This window comes from Protomyctophum parallelum (genome assembly GCF_964188405.1).
Source record: "Protomyctophum parallelum genome assembly, chromosome: 11".
NCBI lineage: Eukaryota > Metazoa > Chordata > Actinopteri > Myctophiformes > Myctophidae > Protomyctophum > Protomyctophum parallelum.
Window position 1 is genome coordinate 7,903,296 of NC_139707.1, and position 27,135 is coordinate 7,930,430.

The 27,135-nt window shown below is 44.8% G+C and overlaps 1 protein-coding gene across 1 annotated transcript; it reads left to right on the top strand.

The window, feature by feature from the left end:
• Positions 1-318: 318 nt before the first annotated feature.
• hcn5 (hyperpolarization activated cyclic nucleotide-gated potassium channel 5) lies at positions 319-26,833 on the top strand (the record flags this gene model as incomplete). Its single annotated transcript, XM_083776150.1, has 11 exons — positions 319-506; positions 1,007-1,193; positions 1,791-1,895; positions 5,667-5,801; positions 9,740-9,901; positions 11,624-11,717; positions 12,617-12,744; positions 18,879-19,025; positions 20,878-21,130; positions 24,994-25,189; positions 25,678-26,833. The coding sequence occupies 10 exons, from the start codon at positions 319-321 to the stop codon at positions 25,176-25,178; spliced, it is 1,584 nt and encodes a 527-aa protein (XP_083632276.1). The 3' UTR covers positions 25,179-25,189; positions 25,678-26,833.
• Between the last annotated feature and the right edge of the window lie 302 nt (positions 26,834-27,135).

The window sequence follows — 27,135 nt, forward strand, 5'->3', positions numbered from 1 at the left end:
GGAGGGACAGGGTGAGCGGAAAGTCTGGTATCCTCTCCGCTCCGCTCCGCTCCCCGCCACACAGCACCTCTTGCTCACGGAACGCCGGTGATGGAAAATTACCGTGTTACCAAACGCTGAGGTCAGGACCGGCAGGCGGAGACGAGCGAAGTCGGACTCCGCTCCTCCGGGACAACAACAACACGAGCTGCTGAGCCAAGTGTAAAGAGGAGCATGGCCCGTGCTTTGGGCTGAGGCAGAGGGTACGCAGCGGAGGACGAAGAAGAGGAGGAGGGAGGGAGGGAGGGAGGGGGGCGGCGTGATATTCTGGGGGGGGGGATGGAGAAAGTTAGCCGGCCGGAGACTGGGGGCTTCACCAGGGCCACCTGTGGATGGAGGGCTCTCCTTCTCCCGCAGTTGAACCGGCAGTCCCTGTACGTGTACGGCAGCGAGGTAGCCGTGGAGAAGGAATGCGTCCGCCAGCTGAAGAGCAAAGTTCTCGTCATTCACCCGTTCAGTCCCATGAGGTAGGGCTAATAAACTTGACTTGACAGATCTAGGCCATTGCAGAATATGCAAAAAGTTCTGCAGATTCAGCAAGTTGGGTGTTCTTGTAAACCTTTTCCCTTCCCAAATTGGAATCGTTTGCTGTTACAGTACAGTATACGGTACAGTATGTAGAAGCAGTCTTTTTTGTGAGGGTTAGTGTTCATCACCCGTGTGTTGTTATGTGTATTTTGAAGTTGACTGTACGCAGGTGAAAGTAGAGCAGAGAGAATTAATTGCGACTGCAGTTACTTGAGAGGCAGCATCTGAGCCCCAAATGTAGAGTAACTAATAACATCAACATAATATCAAATCAACGACAAAGTACACACAGTGGTGGCATAACTTGGTGGCAGCTTCTGCAATGTGCAAACCTAGCAGAATGAATATCACAAATCAAGTTAAAATGCAATAAGTCTCCTCAGAGTTCTAACTCATCAATTTGTATCTCAGAGAGTTCTTTGTCTCCCCTCTCTTTCAGGAGTTATTACATTATGGGCATGATGGCCATCACATTTCTGAACCTGATTGGGATTCCGATGGAGATTGCTTTTCTGGACAGCAATAATGGGCTTGGATGGGAGGGCTTTAACGTGTTCTCAGACACGCTGTTCCTAATAGACGTGGCCCTGAATTTCCGAATGGGAATCATACCAGAGGATGCTGAGGTGAAAACGGCTGCTATATTATAGGCTACTCTATTTTCAGCTACAATCAGGGGGATTATAATCCCTGTGCAGCCCAATGCAATCTCTCACTTTCCTCTATATGTAATCTAAGCAATAGCTACACGAAGGACTAGATTAATAAATCCCCCACCGTTGCCTTTGGCAAAAGTCGGCACCTGTCATTTCATAGAACATTTGCAATCAAGTTTTTAGATTATAGAATGTTTGTTTTCCTCCAGCTTTACTTGCTGGGGGCAAGTGTCTCTTATCCGGCATACGTATAATGGCAACTGATCACAGCCCAGATGGGACGTTGGACGCGTCTGTGCTGTGGTTTAACAGTGACCTTGAACATCTGCTTTGGTCAAATAAATCTGCTTTGATCCTGTCAAATGATACCCAAGGCAGAGTTCGTTTGAGTGTAAGTGTAATTAAAATAAGACATTTTGGCATCTGTTTAGAGAACCGATGTCCTGATTTCATGCCGACTCGATTTGAGCAAAAATATTCTCGTAAAAATGTAGTTGGAGTGTTAGGTTTGTGATTTGACAGGGCTGTGTGCATTGACTCACATTGCTGTCCTGTGCCTTTTCACAGATGGCTATCCTGGATGTCAAACTGATCCGTGTGAACTACCTGAGGTCATGGTTCATACCGGATGTGATAGCAGCTTTCCCCATAGGATACATACTTTTAATTGCGGTAATAAGGAATGCTTTGTTGATGTAGTTCACTTGCTCAAACTCTAATGTACATGGTATGGTTTGTTTTAGCTGCATGATAGAATTACTGTATGCGCTTCATTACCGTTGATTGATGGTTTAAGAGGCTGTGCTGCTCCTTACAACCAACTTGGCTTTGTCCAAAGGGTGGCGCTAGAGGAAAAGTCATGGGGTCCACAAAATCTGTCTGTTTTATCCTGGAGGTGCCTGTTAGGCAACTCCTTGCAGCCAAGCGGTTTGCGAGTAGTTGCATGAAAGAGTTGCATTGGTGTGACATGTCCTTCAAACTGTTTTGTTGCAAGGAGTTGCGTTGGTGCTGTTTTGGGCCTCACATTTGAGATACCATTGAGGTTCCCTGTGTTTATGTTATATTAATGACATTCAGGGAGGGAGGGATGGGAGGAAGAAAAGAACTGGAGAGTGACAGATGGGGAGGGAGGGAGAGAGAGAGATGAAAGAGAAAGATAGAAAAGTAGGGAAAGGTGGATATGGACACATATATATATATATATATATATATATATATATATATATATATATATATATACCAGTCGCCCTGGGGGGGGGGGCCTCCAAAAAAGATATAATTGGTTGTAAAATAAAGCACTGCATGTGGAGATCGCCTTGAATAATAATGATTTGAAATTGTAAATTATTGCAATCCAGTTAGTTATTGTATATTTAGTATTATGGTTAAAACATTGAGAGCTTCTGTGCTCTGCTGTCTGTACTGCAGACAGTGACGCTGTGTTGTGGTGGGATAGCTGTGGAAACTCCTGCCAATGTCGCTGTGCCTGGCAGCCTGCCATGCACAGCGACTACAGTTAGTCAGTTAGTCAGTCAGTCAGTCAGTCTTTCTCTCTCTCGGGGGGCTGCGCGACCATGAAATTTTGTCTAGCCCAGGGGCCCTTGGGAGGGTAATTCCGGCTGTGTGTGTGTGTGTGTGTGTGTGTGTGTGTGTGTGTGTGTGTGTGTGTGTGTGTGTGTGTGTGTGTGTGTGTGTGTGTGTGTGTGTGTGTGTGTGTGTGTGTGTGTGTGTGTGTGTGTGTGTGTGTGTGTGTGTGTGTGTGTGTGTGTCTCTGTGTGTGTATTCCTATTCCTTTGGCCTGAGGGTGGCGCTAGACTAGAGGACGAGACATGGGGTCATTCAAATCATAGTTGCGATATATAATAGTGCATATAATAGTGGTGCATTCAACATTGGATGCTTTAGCAGAGGATCTGGAGGATCCCATTCATTTTCAATGGATGCCGTCTGGTGCGACTGCGCGGTGCCTGATGCACATAACATGGCAAGGTTTTTGGTCATTGCGCCTGACATTTACATAGAGTTCAACTTTAAATGCAAATGAGGTCTGTCCACCGTCGTGACTCATTCCAGCTCTCTGCGATTTGATCGGACGATAAAGGTTGACAGTGCTGATCAAATAGACTGAAGATTATGTTTCTGCATTGCCTATTTCTCATCTGAAATGTTATCAGAAACATATTTCAACTAGTACTGTTTAGCTATAAGATTGCGTTCCAATTTTCCTGGATTGATTTACTTTTACTTCTACTCCACTATATCTCAGATCCAAATCCAATGCTCCATTACATTTACTTTGTAGATCTTCATCTTCATTTCGGCCATTTGAAAATAGCCGATCTACAAGCTCACAATGTGTCGCAGTATCCAGTGTGAATGCACCGTTAGGGTTCACCTTCAGGGAGCAGGAAGGCACTCACCATGTTTCATGGCGAACTGAGCTTGGCAATTAGAGTTTGAGATCACTGTGTGTGTGTGTGTGTGTGTGTGTGTGTGTGTGCAAGTGGAAAGTTTGGCCTGAGGGTGGTGCTAGAGTAAAGGCCATCGTTGGGTCACCGAAACTAGTAGGGGTCATGTCTGGGGACAGCTTAAAAAGGTGCTCAACAAAATGGCAACCCAGGCAGTCATTTGCAAGATATTTGTTTTCGGGGCGGAAAGGGAAAGGCTGTCTGACCAACACAGCCATCATTGTGACCCTGCACGGTGGCACAGACCGTTGGTTAACTTGTACTGTGGCCTCACAGCAAGGTCCCGGTCCTCCCCGGTACCTTACAGCAAGGTCCCGGTCCTCCCGGGTACCTTACAGCAAGGTCCCGGTCCTCCCGGGTACCTCACAGCAAGGACCCGGTCCTCCCGGGTACCTTACAGCAAGGTCCCGGTCCTCCCCGGTACCTTACAGCAAGGTCCCGGTCCTCCTGGGTACCTTACAGCAAGGTCCCGGTCCTCCCGGGTACCTTACAGCAAGGTCCCGGTCCTCCCAGGTACCTTACAGCAAGGTCCCGGTCCTCCCAGGTACCTTACAGCAAGGTCCCGGTCCTCCCGGGTACCTCACAGCAAGGTCCCGGTCCTCCCGGGTACCTTACAGCAAGGTCCCGGTCCTCCCGGGTACCTCACAGCAAGGTCCCGGTCCTCCCGGGTACCTTACAGCAAGGTCCCGGTCCTCCCCGGTACCTTACAGCAAGGTCCCGGTCCTCCCCGGTACCTTACAGCAAGGTCCCGGTCCTCCCCGGTACCTTACAGCAAGGTCCCGGTCCTCCCCGGTACCTTACAGCAAGGTCCCGGTCCTCCCCGGTACCTTACAGCAAGGTCCCGGTCCTCCCAGGTACCTTACAGCAAGGTCCCGGTCCTCCCCGGTACCTTACAGCAAGGTCCCGGTCCTCCCCGGTACCTCACAGCAAGGTCCCGGTCCTCCCGGGTACTTTACAGCAAGGTCCCGGTCCTCCCGGGTACGTTACAGCAAGGTCCCGGTCCTCCCGGTTACCTTACAGCAAGGTCCCGGTCCTCCCAGGTACCTTACAGCAAGGTCCCGGTCCTCCTGGGTACCTCACAGCAAGGTCCCGGTCCTCCTGGGTACCTTACAGCAAGGTCCCGGTCCTCCCAGGTACCTTACAGCAAGGTCCCGGTCCTCCCGGGTACCTTACAGCAAGGTCCCGGTCCTCCCGGGTACCTTACAGCAAGGTCCCGGACTCCCGGGTAGTGCAGAGAGAGGTTTGCATGTTTGCATGAGTTGCATGTTCTCCCCGTGTTTGCGTTGGGTTTTTCTCGAGGCTCTCCCGTTTCCTTCTATGCCAAAACACATGCGTACTATGGGCCATATCTTGCGCCACCCCTTAACCCTTATCCCTAAACTTATTTGCCATTTTTATACTATTTAAAAAAACCTTTTAAAATAGTTCAAATAGCTGACCTACAAGCTCACAACGTGTAGATGTAGATCGGCTAGTTGAACTATTTTAAAATGATTTTCGAAAATAGTAAAAAAATGGCAAATAAGTTTAGGGATAAGGGATAAGGGTGGCGCAAGATGGAGCCCATGATAGGGACTCCTGACAGTGCCCTTGACCAACGCTTTACCCCTGACTGTGTCCCTGCCTGTGCAGCGCCCGGGGACCAACCTGCTCCCACAGCACTTCACACTCACAGCGGCCGCTCATAGCTCCTTAGGGTGGATCAAATGCAAATTGCATGAAAGGACTCTAACGTCAAATCAAATTACGGCTGATTTATAGTTGCGCTCCGGTGTCTCGCTACCGAACATCACAGATATATATAATTCAATTTGATTCGATTTTACTTTATTTAGCTTGTAGATCTGCTATTTACGATGTGAGACACAATGCGCAACCATGGTTAAATCAGGCTTCAGAGCCCTGCATAATGGTAGCAGGTCTACGGATGGAACTAAACTCAAACACAATGTTTGTTGTTTATCGAATGTCGTAGGCCTATTTACCGAAAGACCACAGCGACCAGAAGACCAACAAAATGATGAGGATCCTCATGTTCGTCCGAATCCTCAGCCTCGTCAGACTGGTGCGCGTGTCCCGGCTGGTCAGGTTCTTCAACGAAGTGGAGAAAGTACGTACGTTTGAATCCTACCAAGCTCTCTACCAGATACTCCACCTGCCTAGTCGGGTCTAAATGTCTAATGACTTTGTGTGGAAGTGCAGTGAGTTCATGACACCGTGCTGATCATTAGCGACTAGGTCACTTCATTTGACAGGCACAGCTTGTCTCTTGTGGTTAAGAGTTTCAAGGGTTCAAGGTTGTACTTTATTGTTACATCTTCTGTGCAGCTACATAAGAATAAAACTTCTTTTAGTTTGGCTTCCTTCAGACAATGCAGCAGCATAGATAGCATAACATTCAAAACAGCAAACCAAAACACAGCAAGCACAGCAAACAAAGGGATAGCATAAAGAAAAGCAAGAAAGAGTAAAAAAAAATAGTGTGCATGTTTTCCCTGTTGTAGCAAAGTCAGGTAAACTTTTTGTGAACAGCTTCACAGTGTTATGTTCCAAATATACAACACAACTTAGTTTATAAGAAGGAGCATTTTGAGGCTTTGTTCCATATCAACAAATTTAGTTTAGAAGGTGCTCTCGTTGTGTCACCTTCACTACTAACGTATGAGGAGTTTTACCTGGAAAAAAAAGAAAGAAAATACGCGTCATGCAAGTTCAACTAGGGATAATTGATGGTTGTGGCGGTCATTATCGAGAAATAAAATCCAGACAGGGTGATTAGGTACCGACGCCGGTGCATTAGCGGAGGTGTCTAATCATCCCGAAGGGATTTAATTTCTTGATAATGACCGCGGACCCATCACTTATCCGGCTTATTACACGGCTACTTAATGAATAAATTAATTAATTGACCCAAAAGTAACAATAAAACTAAGTGCTGTGCTGGCCAGCACAGCACTTAGTTTTATTGTTACTTTTGGGTCAATTAATTAATTTATTGCCCAGCGCAGCACACATGTCGCCTCGGGAAAACAAGGAAGTGAGTGTTGATCAAATAGAATCAACTTCCGGCTACTGTCTATTTCTTGCTTAGAAAGTTTTCAATAACATTCTTCAGAGCAACATTTAGTTGTAAATGATATTGTGTTTGTTTACATGACTATATGTTGGATACAGCGTAAAAGCCAAGCAGCACAGCCAGGTGCTCTGAGCCTTTGATTAGACAGCGGTCTGTTATAGAGTTGCTCGGTCATTATCCTGAAATAACATATAACAGCGTTTGACCAATCAGAATCAAGCATTCAACCAAGAGTGCAAATTTAAGTTTACATTAAAGGCACAGTATGCATGTAACCAGCTCAGTGGCCTTGTGGTTAGACTGTCCGCCCTGACACTGGGAGGTTGGGGTTCGATCCCTGGCTGGGTCATACGAAATACTCTAAAAATGGACCCAGTGCCTCCGTGCTTGACACTCAGCATCAACAGTTGGATTGGGGGTCAGTCCCTGCGACACACTAGGCCCTAGGGTCATGTCCAGGGGGTGTACTTGTACATCAAGCTGCCTCACGCTACAGAAACAGAAGATAGGCTCCTGCCCTGTGGGCCTCATGGCTCGGCAAGGCTACTTATAAATGTAACTTTGCACTGTGTTTACATAACAAAAGTATATAGCTTATCTTTTCTTTTTAACAAATCATTTCCCTCAATACGGAATAGCATTGGTCTTGGTGAATCATGACCATAAAACATTTGATTGGTTATTTAATTAATACATACTTAAATCAAAACACTTTTGTTTTGTGGTTTGTTTTGTATTTTTTTAGGTCATGATTCACCAGGACCATGGATGGCTTGATTCTAGGCTTAAAATAATTGATATCAATATGTTTGGAAATTTCTATGGGAAAAACGCCTTCGTTTTTTGTTTGTTTTTTGGAGTGAAACCGCAAAATGGCCACGACTGCTACTGTATGCCCCAAAACAATGTGTTTCTGCAGGTAAACGCCATCACCACACTACTCCGGTAGCTGATAAGGGCTGGCGTATCATGTAAAGAGTAGACTTAGGGCAAAGTTACATACAAGGCCTTTAAACCAGTGGTTTTCAAACCCCATTATTTATTCAGCATTTGAGCCACGGACCATCATGAGATTTAGCCTACAGTCTCAGACCCAAACCTTTTCCACATTTGTGATCCCGTTAGGAGAGATAACAGGCAAACATTGATCAAAATAATTATTCTACATTTTCTAATTATGATGTGGATTTGTAAATTAAGGAGAATTCCATGCTAGAAGGCTTTCTTACCTTTATATGTAGTTGTTACGTCCCCACCAAAGAGGTCCAGGTGTTATTTTGTGCAAAAGCGCATTATTGGCTATTTCCCCTACCATAAGCCAATGAATTGCATTGAATTGATTTTTTTTTATATTTTATTTATTATATTTTTATATATCCTCTCTTCATAATGTAAATAGTATCCCAAGCGGCACACTTTACTACTTATTTCGATGGAACTAAGCGAAATAGCACAAAAACCCAAACCCCATTGAGGGCTTATATTAGGGGAAATTTGCACAAAATAACACCTGGACCTCTTCGGTGGAGACGTAACAACTACAAATAAAGGTAAGAAAGCCTTCTAGCATGGAAGAGTACACTAGTATAGAGACAGGAAGGAAGAGAGAACAAGGAAAACTAAAACAGGTCGGATGATCAAATGTTCGCTTCCTGACATGAATAACATTTACAAGCAGGTCAGAGATGAGGTGAAAATAGCAGCAGGCGCAGATGTGTGAGTGTACAAACTGTACATACAGTATAGCATGGCATGGGCAGACTATTATAGCTCTGGCAGCTTTGATTGGTTTCCACTCCAGGCGGGTGGATGCCCACAAGATGCAGCCAACAGGAACAGTAACAGATGTAGAACATTATGGGCATTTGTGTAAATATAGTCTTGCGTGCAGGTGAGACATCTGTATCCAATTTGTATGGGTCACATTTTTGAGTGGTGCACGGAAATAGCATATTGTCACCACCAAGTGTCACTGTTGTGCAGCCTAACACACAGACACATACACAGAGGCCAGGGAGGAGAGCTTGTACAGTACAGTACAGTACAGTACAGTACAGTACAGTACAGTACAGTACAGTACAGTACAGTACCACTCACTTCAGACGGGTCATTTTTACGCTCCATTACGCAGCTATGTGTGTCCCTCCCTATGTATGCGTGTGTCTGTCCGAGCACGGACAGCTGAAACACCTCAGCAATACCACTGGATGGCACTGTTGTGCAGCGTCGCACACATGCGCGCACGCAGTCGCGCACACACATACACACACACACACACAGATATGGGCTTGTACAGTACAGTACGAGAACTTAAGTACAGTATAGTGTATAGTACAGTACTGTTGCACCACTCAGTTCACACAGGTGATTTTTCATTATTTCAAAGGATTTTGGAAAACAAATCGATCATTTTCAGAAAATAAAACTAAATTTCAACTTAATTTTTCAAGAGAATGTCATCAATTAAAAAAATATATCAAAGAAATGACAGGAATAAAAATAAAAAATAAACCTAAGAACTAGTGAAAATAACTGATCTACAAGGCGTCGCCTATAATGCGTGACGTTGTGAGCTTGTAGATCAGATATTTTCACAATAGTTTGGGTCTATTGAGCTAAAGAGTTTAGGAACCATGTGCCATATGTTTTTATTATCCTATATGTTAACCCATTCTGAACGGGAACCCATTTTGGTGTCAGCATCATGTCGTGCTTTAGCTATTGAAAAATAGCAGATCTACAAGCTCATATCGCGCCACCGAGTGGCGCGATACGAGCTTGTAGGTCTGCTATTTTTGAAAAAAATCGAAGAACTACTGACATTTTTAGAATCTGATCTCAGGTCAGAATGGGTTCATCAGACCAGTGTGTGTCCAGTGGAAACCTCGTATGAATCTGATCTCAGGTCAGAATGGGTCAAATATCACCCAATGGTCACATAACGTGTTCTGTGGCGGCCGGCGGTCACGCAGGTCTCCAACGCCAACCTGGACGTGGTTCGCATCTTCTTCCGCATCCTGTCTCTGTTCATGATGATCTTCCTGCTGTGCCACTGGAACGGCTGCATCCAGTACTTTGTCCCCATGCTGCAGGAGTTCCCCTCGGACTGCTGGGTGCGCAACGAAAACCTCATGGTGAGCACATTTCTATTTTAGTTTTAGTCACAGTCCCTTGAATAGTTTTCATTTGGTTTTAGACGTCACATTTTAGTCACCTGGAATGTTTTAGTGTTAACCTTGAAATTTAAAACAAATATTCTAAATCAGGGGTACTCAACTGGCGGACCGCGGTCCGCGACCGGATCGCGGACCACCTCTTTGCGGACCACCCAAAAGAAAAAAAGTTAATAATATAAATAACATCAATTGGTACATTTCTCATGTGAAATTGCTGCAAAGGCCCCCAAAATGTCCCCCAAGGGCCTCCAAAATTCTGGCGCGCACAATGTGGCCTGCCAGGGCGTATAACTCCCGGCCTGATTTGGAGTTCCACTCCGGGCCTGCACTCTGCACCCCATTATTGGTTGGGTGGAAGGGGATCTGATTTGTATAAGCTTGGCTTGACCATACTAAACGGGCATAGAGCCCCGCTCTCCGAAGGACGCCGCGCATGGGACCGGACCTCGGTCTTATTCAAAAAAAAATTGTGGACCTTCATAATTTCTAGTTGAGGACCCCTGTTCTAAATCCTCCAATTTTCTGAAATATTTTTTTTTCACGATTTTTCAAAAATAGCAGACCTACAAGCTCGTAGCGCGCCACTCGGTGGCACGCTATGAGCTTGTAGATCTGCTATTTGTCAATAGCTAAATTATAACATGATGTTTAAAACACCAAAAGGGGTTCCCGCCCAAAATGGGTTAAATCTTAATCTACAGCTGATTTAGCCAACTAAAATGTATTTTGGTGGGCCTTGATGCCGTCGTAATGACTGGTTTTACACTTGCTGACAACAACCAAGTGTAAAATGACTTATACTGGATCTCGTGTCCACTAGTCCCCTTCCTAGGATTTTTGTCTAGTTCTTAGCTGTGGACGAAATTGTCAATACATTTAGTCTTAGTTTTAGTCAGCATAGCTTAGTTCTAATTTAGTTTCCATTTAATTTTCGTCAGTGAAAACTGACTAGTTGACGAACATTTTTCGTCTTAGTTTTAGTCGACAAAAATAACACTGATGGTGAGGGAGGCGCACTTTACTTTACACACACTTTCATCATGTGTATGGTTCCCGTAAGGCAACTGTTCCTAAAGTGGGGTTCCGGGGATCCCCAGGGGTCCTTGAGGCAGTCCTTGAGGCAGCTAAATGATAGTCAGGAACCAAATGGACCCTTATGGGCTTGTAACTCAGAGAGGGTACAAATGGAACCAAATGTACACCCAGAGTTAAATTAACATTCATTTTACAATATAAATTGGTGTCCCAGAGAGAGAAATGCTGTTAAAATGGGCGTCCGTAGCTTAATGCATGTCAAACTGGGGGTCCTTGAAATGTGTGTGTGTGTGTGTGTGTGTGTGTGTGTGTGTGTGTGTGGTATAGAATGAGTAACAATGTATGGATTTGTTATGCAATTTCTTTGTTGCAGCAGAGTGTAATTTAAATGTTTACCCTAATTTGTCTTACTGTGTATTAATTAGCCTACTTTAAACTGTTCTCTAGATGAGTTAGGTGACTATGTATAGCAGGTCTAGTTTGGGGTTCCTTTGTTATGGTAATATGTGTTGCGTTCTTCGTTTAATTATCTGCAATATGCAACATTGAATTTCGCCGAAGGGACGCAAAAGCTTATTTTGTGGCATGCCAGTTGTTAATGTTTGTGAAGCAAACTGATGATGCAATCTCTCCCCGCCCATGCAGAACGCCTCAGTGGGAGTGAAGTACTCGTGGGGGGTGTTCCGCGCTCTGTCTCAGATGGTGGCGTTGTCCTATGGCTCCATGGACGCACCAACAAGTAAGCCTCATTGATTTTTCCTTTCCTTTCCCCGTAATTCAATCGCCGACCTTCAACAGACCAAAGTTACATGTATATTCTATCCTTTTTCCACAGAGTGCTGAGTATAGCGCTCGTTTGAAGTCCCCGTTCACACACACGTAGAAGACCACGTGGTGTAGAACTCCCTGCCCTTTGGTGCAGCGAGGCAGTTTAATTCTGTTTTATTTTGGCACATGAGTCAAATCAAAGCAGTATATTATTTACAAATTCTAGAAAGAAAGTAGCAAAACATATACGTGCAGTGTTTTATATAGACGTTATACCCAGGGATGTGCTGTGGACTTTAACTAAAGTGGGGCTACGTCGCGCACACGTGCACACACTCGCGAGCGATCACTAATTGAATATGAATTGAGATTTAATGTAGGCCTATTTATTGAGCCAAAACATTCAGCAGGTCAAATTGTATTCTATATTTACTTGCATAATGGGGAAACTTTCGTGTCATCATAATTATGCATTTACCTTGCAAACGTCACATCTGTAATTTACTTTGTTCATGAATCCATCAGCCACTGTTCTTTACACTAGGCCTACTTCAGACACTTTAATAGATCGAACACAATGGACCGTCACCATTGATATGCAGATATGCATCCAAGGTCGATCGTTCCTGTTGTCAAGCTGTGACACTCAGCATCGATCAGCAGGTTTTTACTGAGTTTAGCGAGGTGCGAAAACTGCGAATGGCTGTGCGGGCTTGCGTGCATCTTCCAAAACTACCCGGGTGGCGCCCTGCCCTGGATAGGATAGCCCCTATACCAACAGCTCACCCCTGGTTATACCTGCAGAAATCCCACCCGCAAGTAGAAAGTGGTGACACAGGTTTTGTTTGTTTGCTTTTGTCTGCTTCTCAGATTACGTTGAGATGTGGATCGTGATGGTTAGCATGGTGTCTGGCTGCATGATGTACACGGTGCTGGTGGCCAACGCTACCAACATGATAGCCAACACCGACCCAGCAGCCAAAGAGTACAAGAGCAAGGTCCTAATGATGGGTGACACTTTATTAATAACGACCTCTCTACCCTTATGTGTTAAGGAATAAGGACTCTGAGAGTCACATTGGTAACGAGACGTTACCAAATGGACCCGTGTTAAGGTTCCATTTGGTTCCAGTTGGCACCCTCTCAAAGTTAAATTAACACTTTTACGGTTTTACTGTGTAAGGCGTTCACTTGTCTATAATATGACACATTGCTTTATTAATCAACTCCACTAGCAAAACACAGATTTGTATTGCGGTGTTTGTTATGTGTTGTGTTATGTATATGATTTCGACTTTATTTATTTTTCAACCAAGGTTCATTTTTTAGGTTATTATTAGAGAAACTAAAAGGTGAGTGTTAATTTTCTTTCATTTGCTGCTTTCTTTCGTTTTAGGGATTTTAGCTCTTTTTGACAGGGGGGCGGGGGCATTCAAGCATGGGGCTAAATATGTATTTTTTTACCAAATTTGATGGTGATTTATTTATTTATTATTTACTATAGTCCTAATAAACCCCAGGAAATTACATCTGGCCACAGAAGATCACATGATCTACTGAATGTGAAGGTAGCCTACTGGGGGAAGGCTTATACTGTGTGTATAGGCTCAATATGTCAGTTTGTCACATTCAGTAGATCCTGTGATATTTTGTGGCCAGATGTAATTTCTTGGGGTTTATTAGGACTATAGTAAATAATAAAAAAATAAATCGCCATAATATTTTGTAAAAAAATACATATTTAGCCCCATGCTCGAATGCCCCCGCCCCCCTGTCAAAAACTGCTAAAATCCCCAAAACGAAAGAAAATGAACACTCACCTTTTAGTTTCTTAAATAACAACCTAAAACATTAACCTTGGTTGAAAAAAACTAAAGTTGTCCTTTAAGCAGAATAAGCAGTGGCACCTTGTACTTTTACTATACCATTTTATTTAAAATGTATTTTAAAGAAGACCCTAAGTGCAGCTGAAACTTTGGTATAGTAGAGCACAAGACGAATGCCACCACGTACATTAGGGGTTCCACATGCATTCTCTGTGTTGCTCCGCGGGCAATCTGGGAAAACAAAGGGAAAATGGCACCTTTCTTTTCCTTATTGACGTGAGTCAATAAGGTCTCCAGAGACTACTACTACTCAGTGGGTGACGTGGAAGTCACGACAGAAAAAGCAGTTCCACCTTCCGGGTGGCTGGAGCAAAAGGTTTCCACCATTCCATTCCACCATTCCATTAAGCATTACACTTGTAAACAAGTGTAATGCTTAATTGGGTCGTCCACTCACAGTTGACAGTCTTTGTATTGAGTTTGTGCTTAAAATGTACTGTAAATTCTACAAACTGTTAATAAATATTTCAATCAATCAAAAAAACCTTCCGGGTGGCTGGAGCAAAAGGTTTCCACCTTCCGGGTGGCTGGAGCAAAAGGTTTCCACCTTCCGGGTGGCTGGAGCAAAAGGTCTCCGGCTCCAACCCCGGCTCCACCACTATACGTGTCCAAGTGTCCTTGAGCAAGACATGTACTTATCCCCTATAATAACAGATCCCCCCCCCCGGTGCGCTAATCACAGCCGTCTGAGCCAGCTGGATGATGCTGTAAAAGTTGATTGATTTTTTTTTTCTTGCATGGACATATTTGTTGTACATATCTGTTCGAATGGACAAAACACCAAAAAAAGCTTATTGTGGTCTTTTGACTGTAAATGTGTGTGTAAATAGTGAGCCACATGTTGGTAGCAGAGACGTGCAGAAAGTAAATAATGATAATAAAATAATCCAGGTTGTGGGTTCGAATCTACCTACCGTGGTCGTGGTGCAATCCGGCTTTGTTCGGGCGTCCGTGCGTGCTAACACAGAGCCGGGCGGGGAGGGTGCTATTTGTCACTGCATGTATTCCTACGGACCAGGTGGTGTAGTGTCGGGGGGGGGGGGGGGGGGGTGGGGGGGGAGTAGGACAAATTGGGCTCTACGTCCTCCCGGTGGGGGCTCCTCACTGGCAGGAGAGCCAGCTAGGATACAACAGCAGTGACAATACAGACATGTGTGTGGGGAGGAATTAACTGGCATAACGACTAAATTGAGGAGAATTAGGGGGTAAAAATAATTCGCTGCTCTAAATTAAATAGATGGATGGATAGATGGATTGATGGCTAGAAAGATGGATGGTTAGGGATGAGGTCCAGCTGCTATGCAGCCAGCTCTTTGTGGACGTGCCTGTCCATATGAGCCAGACTCTAGTCTAGTTTGTCGGCTAAATGAAATACACAGTATTTTCTCAGAGTTACATGCAGGCGTAGAAAGGAAAAGAAAAGAGAAGGATTGTGGGCTGAAACTGTGGATGTGGGTTCCTCATAATGTGTGTGTGTGTGTGTGTGTGTGTGTGTGTGTGTGTGTGTGTGTGTGTGTGTGTGTGTGTGTGTGTGTGTGTGTGTGTGTGTGTGTGTGTGTGTGTGTGTGTGTGTGTGTGTGTGTGTGTGTGTGTGTGTGTGTGTGTGTGTGTGTGTGTGTGTGTCAGCAGCAAGCTTAATTCGTACATAAATCGCGTGACGTTATCAATTGTCAGTGACATTCTGCTGACAACGTGCTGTTAAGACGTTTCGAAGAAATATGACGTCCCTCGTCCCCTTTATCTGAAGAGAACCGTATCAATATCAACGGAACAGGGCACAGACAGTGCAAATATACCGTGACAAAATAAAATGCAAGAAAAGCCAAGCCAGTGTTCAAGTTTCAAGACTCAATAATTCATATATGATATCCATTTCAATGAAACATTGATTGGAATTTCTCTTGGCGTGTTGTGCTCTGCTCGGAGTAAACGAAACAATATACAATACAATACATATACACGTCAGCATGAACATATATAACACCATTAGAACGCCCTGAGGGCGAGTTAAACTATGACTCTGGTGTCAGTGAGGTCAGATCAGATGTAGAGTTGCTGGCCGGCTCCATATATGCAGATCTAGTGTGTCAAACCATGAATGGCTACCCAGGGTTTGATGACGTCAGTGTCGTGATCTTCATATATGGAGATCCAGGTGATGATAGTGAGCTCCACATAATTATGAAGATCCATGTGTTGTACCAACTTGGTTCATTTGCAAGTGTGACTCGCGTCATGGCAACCACGCTGGTTATCATGAGACTGTCACAACATGGCCATATATGGCCTTAATATTGATTACATCTGGGAGCTCCATATATGGGCATAACAGGGATTGTATTATTAGGGCGTCGTCTGGGAATGCCCATATATATATGGACCTGTTTTTCCCCTCTTTTAAAAAAAGATTAATTGACATTTTCAGGCCTGAAACAACAGAGCTTGTTAACCCGTTCTGACCTGAGATCAGATTCATACGAGGTTTCCGCCGGACACACACTGGTCTGATGAACCCATTCTGACCTGAGATCAGATTCTAAAAATGTCAGTCGTTCTTCGATTTAAAAAAAAATAGCAGACCTACAAGCTCGTATCGCGCCACTCGGTGGCGCGATATGAGCTTGTAGATCTGCTATTTTTCAATAGCTAAAGCATAACATGATGCCAACACCAAAATGGGTGCCCGTTCAGAATGGGTTAATACGTTTGAGAAGCAGGAGTGAAACTGTTAATCTGGCGTCAGTGAGGTCAGAGATGTAGATCTGCTGGCCGGCTCCATATATGCAGATGTAGGTGATGATGGGCATAACAGGGATTAGTAGGCGTGACGTCACGAGGCGTAACGGACTGGCATGCAACCATATATGGAGGGAGGCGTGATCGACCGACCGAACGACTGACGGGTTTTGCATCTTTGTCATAGTAATCTGAGACCTTCGGTCGCAGAAATACTCCAAGAATAGCTACTCCAAGAAGAGAAGGAAAGTAATACAGTAATACAGTAACTCTGGTCTGGTACAGTAACACCAGAGCAGAGTTATGAACGCCAAGCAATCATTTCTACATCATTCCGGGCAGTGCACCCCCCACGCCTCCGCCTCCCAGTTCTTCTGCGTGCGTGTGTGTCAACACACACACACACACACACACACACACACACACACACACACACACACACACACACACACACACACACACACACACACAGAGATCAGAGTCACAGACGCACACACACAGTTCAGAATGAAACACACACACACACACACACACACACACACAGAGATCAGACTCACAGACGCACACACACACAGTTCAGAATGAAACACACACACATACACACACACACACACACACACACACAGTTCAGAATGAAACACACACACACACAGTTCAGAATGAAACACACACACATACACACACACACACACACACACACACACACACACACACACACACACACACACACACACACACACACAGAGATCAGAGTCACAGACGCACACACACAGTTCAGAATGAAACACACACACACACACACACACACAGAGATCAGACTCACAGACGCACACACACACAGTTCAGAATGAAACACACACACACACACACACACACACACACACACACAGTTCAGAATGAAACACACACACACAGTTCAGAATGAAACACACACACCCACACACACACACACACACACACACACACACACACACACACACACACAGTTCAGAATGAAACACACACACACACAGTTCAGAATGAAACACACACACATACACACACACACACACACACACACACAGTTCAGAATGAAACACACACACACACACACAGTTCAGAATGAAACACACTCACACACACACACACACGACACAGTTTTGGTATGGAATGAAAATAATATGATAATTAGGCCTGCATCGCTTTGGCTAAAACACTGAATTATGAAAAGGACCGCAATGAGAAAAAGCCATATCCGCTGGCTCCCATTTTGTTGAAGAGAGATACATTTTCAAATGATATTGTTGTTATGCTTAATTACATCGCTTTGGCTAAAACGCTGAATCCCACTAATAAATAAAGTGGGCTACTGTATGTACTGTACAGGCATTCATAACTAGGACATGAATGTAGCCTATACTGCATAGGACTGTACAATTATATAGCTTACATTTAACAAACAAGCTTGATTGACATTTGTAAATAGGTCAATACAAAAACTGCTTAACCCATTCTGAACGGGCACCCATTTTGGTGTCAGCATCATGTTATGCTTTAGCTATTGAAAAATAGCAGATCTACAAGCTCATATCGCGCCACCGAGTGGCGCGCTACGAGCTTGTAGGTCTGCTATTTTTGAAAAATCGAACAGCGACTGACATTTCTAGAATCTGATCTCAGGTCAGAATGGGTTAATCAGACCAGTGTGTGTCCAGTGGAAACCTCGTATGAATCTGATCTCAGGTCAGAATGGGTTCATTGTTTACATCAGGTATAAAGTAAAGGGGAAAAAAACGTGACAGACGTGTATGGAAAAAGGGGCAGAAGGAGGAGGAGGGGCGGGGGGTGGGGGGTGTGCTGCCCGGAGGAGAAAGGAGTGCTTGGTGTTCTGAACGCCATGCAGGCCCAGACCACTCAGTAATCTGCTCAAAGCAGTGTGGCACTATTACCTTCATCTTCTCTGAAATGTCTTCTGATCGGCCAGCCGAGAAGAGTTCAGACGTTGATTTGATTGGACTATTTTGAAGTATAATTTTCCCACCACCCCCCATCTCGCTAATAACACGGCTAAAAATAGGAATCAACCATCCCTATATAATATATGCAAGCCAAGGGATCCTTAGCCAAGCATTCACTACAAAGTGTCAGTGGTGGAAATTACAATTGACAGCTGTAGTTACTTTATAGATTTGAATTAATATTACAAAACAATAAACATACATTAACATTACCCACTTCAGCCCTACATACATTTCGGCCATTTGAAATAGCCGATCTACAAAGTATCACAATGCGTCGCCTTGTGAGCTTGTAGATATGCTATTTTCTAAAGATTTGTATACATTTGAAAACTTGAAATGAGACAATGTGCATACTGCATAAAGAGTACTTGTACTCTTGGCACTTTTGGCACAGTAGTGTTGCTTTTGCTCGTGAAACAAAATGTATGTACTTTTTCCATCAACTGACTTTATGTCAGGGAAGGTCGCCTCCCGTGACACCGCTCACAACAGCCATACGTTTCTCCACAGGTGAGCCGACTGGAACACTACATGACCTTTATGAAGCTGCCGCCAGAACTGCAGCTTCGCATCAGCAAGTACTACCAGTTCCGCTACGGAGGAAAATGGTTCGACGAGAAGGAGGTTATGGACACTGTCTCCAGTGCACTGAAAGAGGTACACAATCATACTCTCTCTCTCTCTCTCTCTCTCGGTGCACGCCGCTCCAATGAAGGGCGGTGTGTCTCTCTATAGCTAAATTCCAATACCCAAAATCTCGGACACTCGCTCACTCCCACTCGGTCACTCGGGGTCATTCCAGCGTGACCCGGAAATGGTTAACGTTCCGATTGTTAAAGCGCTCCATCGAGGAGGAGAGGAGAGTCGAGTGGAGGAGCCGAGTGAGCTCTCCGAGACCGCATAGAGCGAGTGTACATCAGGTGCAGGCTCGGTGGGGTATTTTGTCTCCTCGCAGCGGATTTCCGCATCACGTGTACATGTTTTTTTTCCTTCTCCAGTGACATAAGTCCGCCTCCTCCACATGTGGCACAGAAAACACTGATGAAACCCGATACTGTGCACCCCCCCCCCCCCCCCCCATCCACTAGCTGCCGGCCGGCTGACTGGCTGAAGTCGCCGACCCAACGGCCAACACACACATGCACGCACTGTTCAACTGTTTGTTGAAGAGACACATTTTCGCTGAATGAATAGAGCTTCAGAATGATAAAGTAGCCTATCTAGCCTACTTATGTGAAAGTGAAAGGACCACAACAAGCCACTGGCTTTATTGCGTTGTGTGATATAAGCATAATAAAAGTAGGATATATAAATTAGGCCGGCTATATTGTGCGCACCTCAAAAGCTATAGTTAATTTATCTCTGTGCATGCCTGAATGCACAGACTGCTATGAATGACGGTGACAAAAATGAAAAATGTATTTATTTATATGTGGACTGAACTGAATATGTAAGTCAGAGAGACTATACCTAATTCCTGTTATAGTGTCCGTTATTTGCAAAGACCGCGGAGGAGGACTGACTGTCGGAGTAGTGGGTGATTTATACGTGTGCGCATCCTGGCGCTTATTCACTATTTCAGGAATAAATACCCTTGCCTTGCACATGTTACCAATACATACACATTGGCCTCGGACCCTCGGTTACATGTACAACATGATGAATTGTCTATTCTGTAGACTGTACGGCTCTGTTCGGAGTTCCAGTGATCCAGGCATCCAGCTGTGTGACACCAATTTTGCTTTGGCAATGTTAACGTATGTTTTCCCATGCCAATAAAGCCCTTTGAATTGAATTGAATTTGATACACGTCATTAGTGATCGCGGAATGTGCCGTCGCTTTGAAATGACAGCGTAGTACATTCCGATTCCAGAGGAAAATTCAACCACCACTCTGTCCTCGCATAGAATCCTCTCCTCCTCCTCTCCTCCTCGCTGGGGGCGGAGCCGAGGAGCGAGTGGAGGACGCGAGGAGAGTGAGCGAGTGTGAAAGTTGCGGTATTGGAATTTAGCTTAAGTCTGTCTGTTTAGAGTACGACCTATTGACCCCTGCAGATGAGTGGGGCCGCATTCGAGTCACACACTGTTGAGCAGCTCACTGAGCAGTCAGCTAATTGGGGTCGCATTCGGGTCACACACACACACACACATGCACACACGCGCACACACACACACGCACACACACAAGCCTGCACCGCTCAGTTCACACATGTGCGTGCGTGCGCACGCAGGTTTTCGTGCCTGAGTGCGCACGGCCGCACGCAGGTTTTCTTTTTGCGGTGCCAAACCGTTCCAATGAGTGACCGAGTGTGTGTGTGTGTGTGTGTGTGTGTGTGTGTGTGTGTGTGTGTGTGTGTATGTATGTATGTCTGTGCAGACCTATATACTTTGTTGTCAATGTCATACCGTTGCCGTGTACTCTCTCTGTGTGTGTGTGTGTGTGCGTGCGTGCGTGTGTGCGTGCGTGCGTGCGTGCGTGCGTGCCTGCCTGCCTGCCTTTGTGTTTCAGCAACTCCTGTCAGTGTTGTGCCTCCGCCTCCTGGAGAAGGCTCCGTTCTTCCAGAACCGGGACCCAACGTTCCTCAACGCCGTCCTCCACAAGATGGAGTACAACATGTACCAGCAGGGTGACGTCATCGTCCGCCAGAACGCGCCCGCAGACCGCATGTACTTCATAGACCACGGACAGGTGGTCTTTGAGGGACTTCGAGAAGGAGACCAGGACTTCGAGAAGGAGCTGTGTGACGGAGAACACTTTGGAGGTAACCACTAACACTAGAAGGTCTGAGAGGTCATTTTGAGCTAAGTTATTAGTACATTTACTCAAGTACTCGGGGCTTAAAGTTCTCAGTCCTGGGGACGGATTTCAGTCCTGAGGATTTCATAGGGGTTATTTAAGGAGATCAGTGCAGATTTGCAAAAAGTAATTTTCCGTCTTGGGATTCTTTTTGGCTTTAAGCCTGTACTGTACTTAAAGGACAATTATTATTAAGTAACCGAGGTTCATGTTTTAGGTTGTTATTAGAGAAGGTAAAAAAGATGAGTGCTGATTTTTTTTCTTTCTTTCATTTCTTTATTATTATTTATTACTATAGTCCTACTAGACCCCAGGCAATTAGATCTGACCACAAAGATCACAGGATCTATTGAATGTGAAGGGGGAGATAACAAACTCACAGTATGGCAGCCCCCCTAGTACCCCCCTTTAGATTCAGTATATCGCGTGATCTTTTGTGGCCAGATGTAATTCCCTATGGTCTAGTAGGACTGTGGTAAATAACAACAGTGGTGCCCAAAATAATCGATTCAGCAATGCATCGCGATTCGGGCCGTGCAGCAATGCAATGAAATGCAGAGACCAGGGTCTCTGATATATTAATATATTATACTTCCTCCTCTTCTTTTTCTTCACAGAAAATAGCCAATCTAATAGCTCATTGTGAGCTTGTAGATTGGCTATTATTTCTCACTGAATTATGTCCGCCTCAGAAGAGAGACGCTGGGGTTCATGTGGTTAAAGTGGGTAATAGTTAGACCTTGAAATTAAAGATGCGCGCCGGGCTCTAGTCCCATTTGGTGGTGACAAAGTCAACACAAGTTAAAATATCTCCTTTATTAATGGACCACTTCAGAAAGGTTAAAATGTACCCTATCTATTAAAAGAGTTTTTTGAGTTCCTTCAAGGTTAAGGACAAAACCTTTCTTCTAGGTTTAGCCAACACTGTATACTTTTCGGCTGACATAGCTTTTTAGAAACCCTTATGAGGACCAGGGATTGTGGGGTTTGTTATGAGTTGGTCTTCTTAATCAATTTGAACATCAAGTAACACTAAAGACTCAGGCTTCTTGAACAGGTTCCAAACAAAGCTATTATAGTTTTTCATTTTTCATTAGTTTACATTTTTTTATTTAGTTTTTTTTACCTTTGTGTGCAATTTGAGTTTTCATTATTATAACAAAATTAGTTTAGTTTGTTTGTATAAGCTCACAGTGCATCGCTATGCGGCCCATTGTGATGAGCTTGCAGATCTGTTTTTTGTCAGACTCAAACTAACTCACCACTTTTCAACCTATCTTTATATAATTGGTCCTCACTAAAGTTCATGATAAAAATAGCACAATTATTTTCTACTCAGTCTGTGTCTCATTGATGGGGAATCCAAGCTACTAGAAACAGCAGGCTTTCTATTCCTGGAAAGTTACCATGCTGTATAGCGGAAGCCATTGTTCCCGCGATAATAAAAATCTAAATATAAGAAAATAAATCTGCCTAACGATGATGTTAATGATGATGATGAGAAGACGGGTGGGTTTCTGAACCGCCCACAGCCCTCCCTATGAGACACAGACCTAGTAGAAAATAATTGTGCTATTTTATCATGAACAGAATGGTTTTATTTCAGTTAATTAAAATGTTAAATGCCAATTATAGTTTTATATAGCTTAACTATCATAACCCTGGTTCCGAATCATCCCTTCTGGTGTGTCAGGTCTTTTTTTTCTTTTTTTCTTTTTTTAAGTTTAGGATTCAATCTCCCATGTGATTAAGCTCATTACTGCATCACTAGTCGCATGTGTGTTTTAATTGGCAGTGGTGGAAAGTAACTAAATACATTTACTCAAGTACTGTACTTAAGTACAATGTTGAGTATTTTCAATACTTTTTCTTACTCCACTACATCTCAGAGGCACATATTGTACTTTTACTCCACTACAATTATTTGAAATTACTTTGAAGATTTTTGAAGACTATTTTCAAATGATTTTTTATATAGGCCTACATTTGAAAACTTGAAATGGGAGTGACATCATGTATAATGAGTTATTTTACTTTTGGTACTTTTAAGTATATTTTATTATTTTGACGCCAATACTTCCATACTTTTACTCAAGCACATTTTGATTACAAGACTTTTAATTGTAACATGAGTATTTCTGCATGGCAGTGTTCGCCTCCCCGCAGCCTGTGTGATTTCTGCATGGCAGAGTTAAGCGTTATTCATAGTCTGGATTTTCGGTGGTGAGGTGACCACTGAACTACAACATGACGTCACTCAGGTGACCACTGAACTACAACATGACGTCACTGAGGTGACCACTGAACTACAACATGACGTCACGGTGAAGAGCAAACCACCGCCACAGCACTCTCCGTTTTTACTCACCACCGATCAACGTTATTTCAGCTCCGCTGGTCACCTCACCACCGGAGCGGTGGTCACCTCACCACCGGAGCAGTGGTCACCTCACCACCGGAGCAATGGTCACCTCACCACCGGAGCGGTGGTCACCTCACCACCGGAGCAGTGGTCACCTCACCACCCAAAATCCAGACTATGAAAGCCTTTAGTGTGATTTCTGGTCTAGAGGCAAAAACAGCCGATGGATCCTATTGGTTCATCGATCTGAGCGCCCTCCTCTTCCCCCCTCCTCCTCCTCCCACCTCCTCCTCCCCCCTCCTCCTCCCTTTGGAGGAGTCAGTACTGCCACCTCCTGGTATGGAAAGTTATTGCACAGGATTTGCTCATCGGCGGTCGGTTGATAGTGCTCAGTCTGCTGCAGTCTGTTTGCAGTCTTTTGGGGTGCAGTACTTAGTTTAGACAGTTTTTGGTTTAGACTAGTCATTGGTTAGACCAGTCATTAGTCCTACAACTACAACCTATCGCAAACCCTCACCCTAAACCTAACCTCCCACAGGGCAGCACACCTAAACCTAACCTTAACCCATGTCTAACCAATGACTAGTCTAAACTAAGTATGCACCCCGTCTTTTGACAGTTTTAACTAGTTTTGACTAATCTGGAGTCTCTGGACGAGTCTGCTCTGTCTGGAGCCACCTTTAGGGTTCGAGTTAATCAGTTCTCTCCCCCTTCCCTTCCCTTCCCTTCCCTTCCCTTCTCTTCCAGAGATGTGCATGCTGACCAGGAGCAGACATCTGACCACTGTGCGAGTTAGGGTTTGAGTTAATCAGTTCTCTCCCCCTTCCCTTCCCTTCTCTTTCAGAGATGTACATGCTGACCAGGGTGAGACATCTGACCACTGTGCGAGTTAGGGTTTGAGTTAATAAGTTCTCTCCCCCTTCCCTTCCCTTCCCTTCCCTTCCCTTCTCTTTCAGAGATGTGCATGCTGACCAGGAGCAGACATCTGACCACTGTGCGAGTTAGGGTTTGAGTTAATCAGTTCTCTCCCCCTTCCCTTCCCTTCTCTTTCAGAGATGTGCATGCTGACCAGGGTGAGACATCTGACCACTGTGCGAGTTAGGGTTTGAGTTAATAAGTTCTCTCCCCCTTCCCTTCCCTTCTCTTTCAGAGATGTGCATGCTGACCAGGAGCAGACATCTGACCACTGTGTGAGTTAGGGTTCGAGTTAATCAGTTCTCTCCCCCTTCCCTTCCCTTCTCTTTCAGAGATGTACATGCTGACCAGGGTGAGACATCTGACCACTGTGCGAGTTAGGGTTTGAGTTAATAAGTTCTCTCCCCCTTCCCTTCCCTTCCCTTCCCTTCCCTTCCCTTCTCTTTCAGAGATGTGCATGCTGACCAGGAGCAGACATCTGACCACTGTGCGAGTTAGGGTTTGAGTTAATCAGTTCTCTCCCCCTTCCCTTCCCTTCCCCTCTCTTCCAGAGATGTGCATGCTGACCAGGAGCAGACATCTGGTCACGATGCGAGCAATGACCGACTGCCAGTGCTACTCCCTGTCCTGGGACGGCATGCAAGACGCTCTGGAGTACTTCACAGAGATCAGGAACGACGTGGAGAAGTTGACCCTACAGTTACACGAGGAGGACGATCGCTTGACGATATGTTAGTTAGAACCCTGGTTCCCCCAAAGGGTCCTTGAGGGAGTTCCAGGGGGTCCCCATCTGTATGATAGTTTGGAACCAAATGGACCCTTATGGGTCTGTAACTCTGAGACTGTACAAATGGAACCATTCGTACGCTCTCAGAGTTAAATTAGCATTGATTTAACAATACAAATTGGGGTCTCAATAAATGCCATTAAATGGGGGTCCGTAGCCTATTGCATGTCAAACTGGGGGTCCTTGAAATGAAAATGGTTGAGAATCACTGCTAGAGCCGTAAAGATCTTCTCTTATGGGGGTACCTGTCATGTCTTTTCAAATAGGGGTCCGCAGGCTAATTAGTGTCAATTAGTCTATGGACATTTAAATGGAACCAGATGGACCCTAACAGGGCCATTTGGTTCCATTTGTACACTCGCAGAGTTACAGACCCATAAGGGTCCGTTTGGTTCCAAACTATCATTTAGCTGGGGACCCCCCGGGACTCCCTCAAGGACCCCTGAAGGTCCCCGGACCACACTTTGGGAACCACTTATCTACTGTATTATTGTAACGAACCGGGAGGACAATAAAGCTGTGTGGGGCCAAGAACATTGGCCCCCAACGTTGTACAAGGGAATGGCGGACCATATAGAGTACTGAAGTCCTGGCGTCACTCTCGCTACCCCTGGGTCACAGTCAGAAGTATATTTTTTCAGACCACTGGTTGAAAACCATTGAAATAGGACATGCATTCAAGGACACTTTGAGAGCCACTGGTGTAGCAGAGTCATGTTTCCAGTGAGCCAACATATCACGAAAGCAGCACCCTGACAGTGCGTTTTAACATCGGGCGAACAGCGGCGAGTCTGGGCGACACAAATCTCCCAGTGGGCGTTCCTGCTGTCATTGGCTATGTCCTCGTATTGGCGAGGTGTGGAGGGTAAACAAAGAAACACATGAATTTGATTGGCTATATCGCCGGAACGATGTCGTCCAAAGATATATATAAATACTTTCACGTTCCTCCGTCGACTCTTTGACTATGGCCTCTTCGCCTGCTATCGCCAGCAGTTGCCGGGTCCCATAGACAAATAAAATATGCAAGGCTATCACCCGCTGTTAAAACGTACTGTGACTCAGTTTGACCCGAATGGAACAGAGCCTTCATTCATCAGTATCAGCGCTAACACCTGTGAGGGAACTAGGGAAGTAACGGCCCCTGAGGAAGAGTTATTCTGTGTGCATAGAGCCTATTGGACATCTGTTAGGACATTTTTAAATGAATATATTATATATATATGAATATATTATATATATATATACAGCGATGTCAGCGATAGGTTCTCTATAGTTGTGTGTCACACCGCAGATATATTAGCCTAGAGATGCTACTAATATAACAATCTTATATATCACACAACATACAGTACATACTAATCCTATAACGATGCGGTTTAAGACCACGCACATTTACCTACAGTATATTGTACAGAATGAGCCGGACAATAACGTTATAATACAAGTACCATGGATGTTGCACAGACATTACATGGACACTGAGCTTGTATAAGACGTATTATGGGCATTATTCGGTTGTGTCGAATTGTACAGAAGTTATGTTAAGACTGTATAGATTACCCTGACAAATACCAAATGTACAGAATACGACAATAAAGGTATATGAGACCATGGATAGCACCTGGACATTTAGTCAAGTAGGCATTTGTCTGTCTGTCTGTCTGTCTGTCTGTCTGTCTGTCTGTCTGCCTGCCTGCCTGCCTGCCTGCCTGCCTGCCTGCCTGCCTGCCTGCCTGCCTGCCTGCCTGCCTGCCTGCCTGCCTGCCTGCCTGTCTGCCTGCCTGGGACATGCATTCATGAACACAGAGAGATGTTGAGAGAAGGTATTGCAGATGACAGTCCGATGACACATCTGTTACAATGTTCGTTGCATGAGAACGATTCGGGTGATTTGGACTGTTAA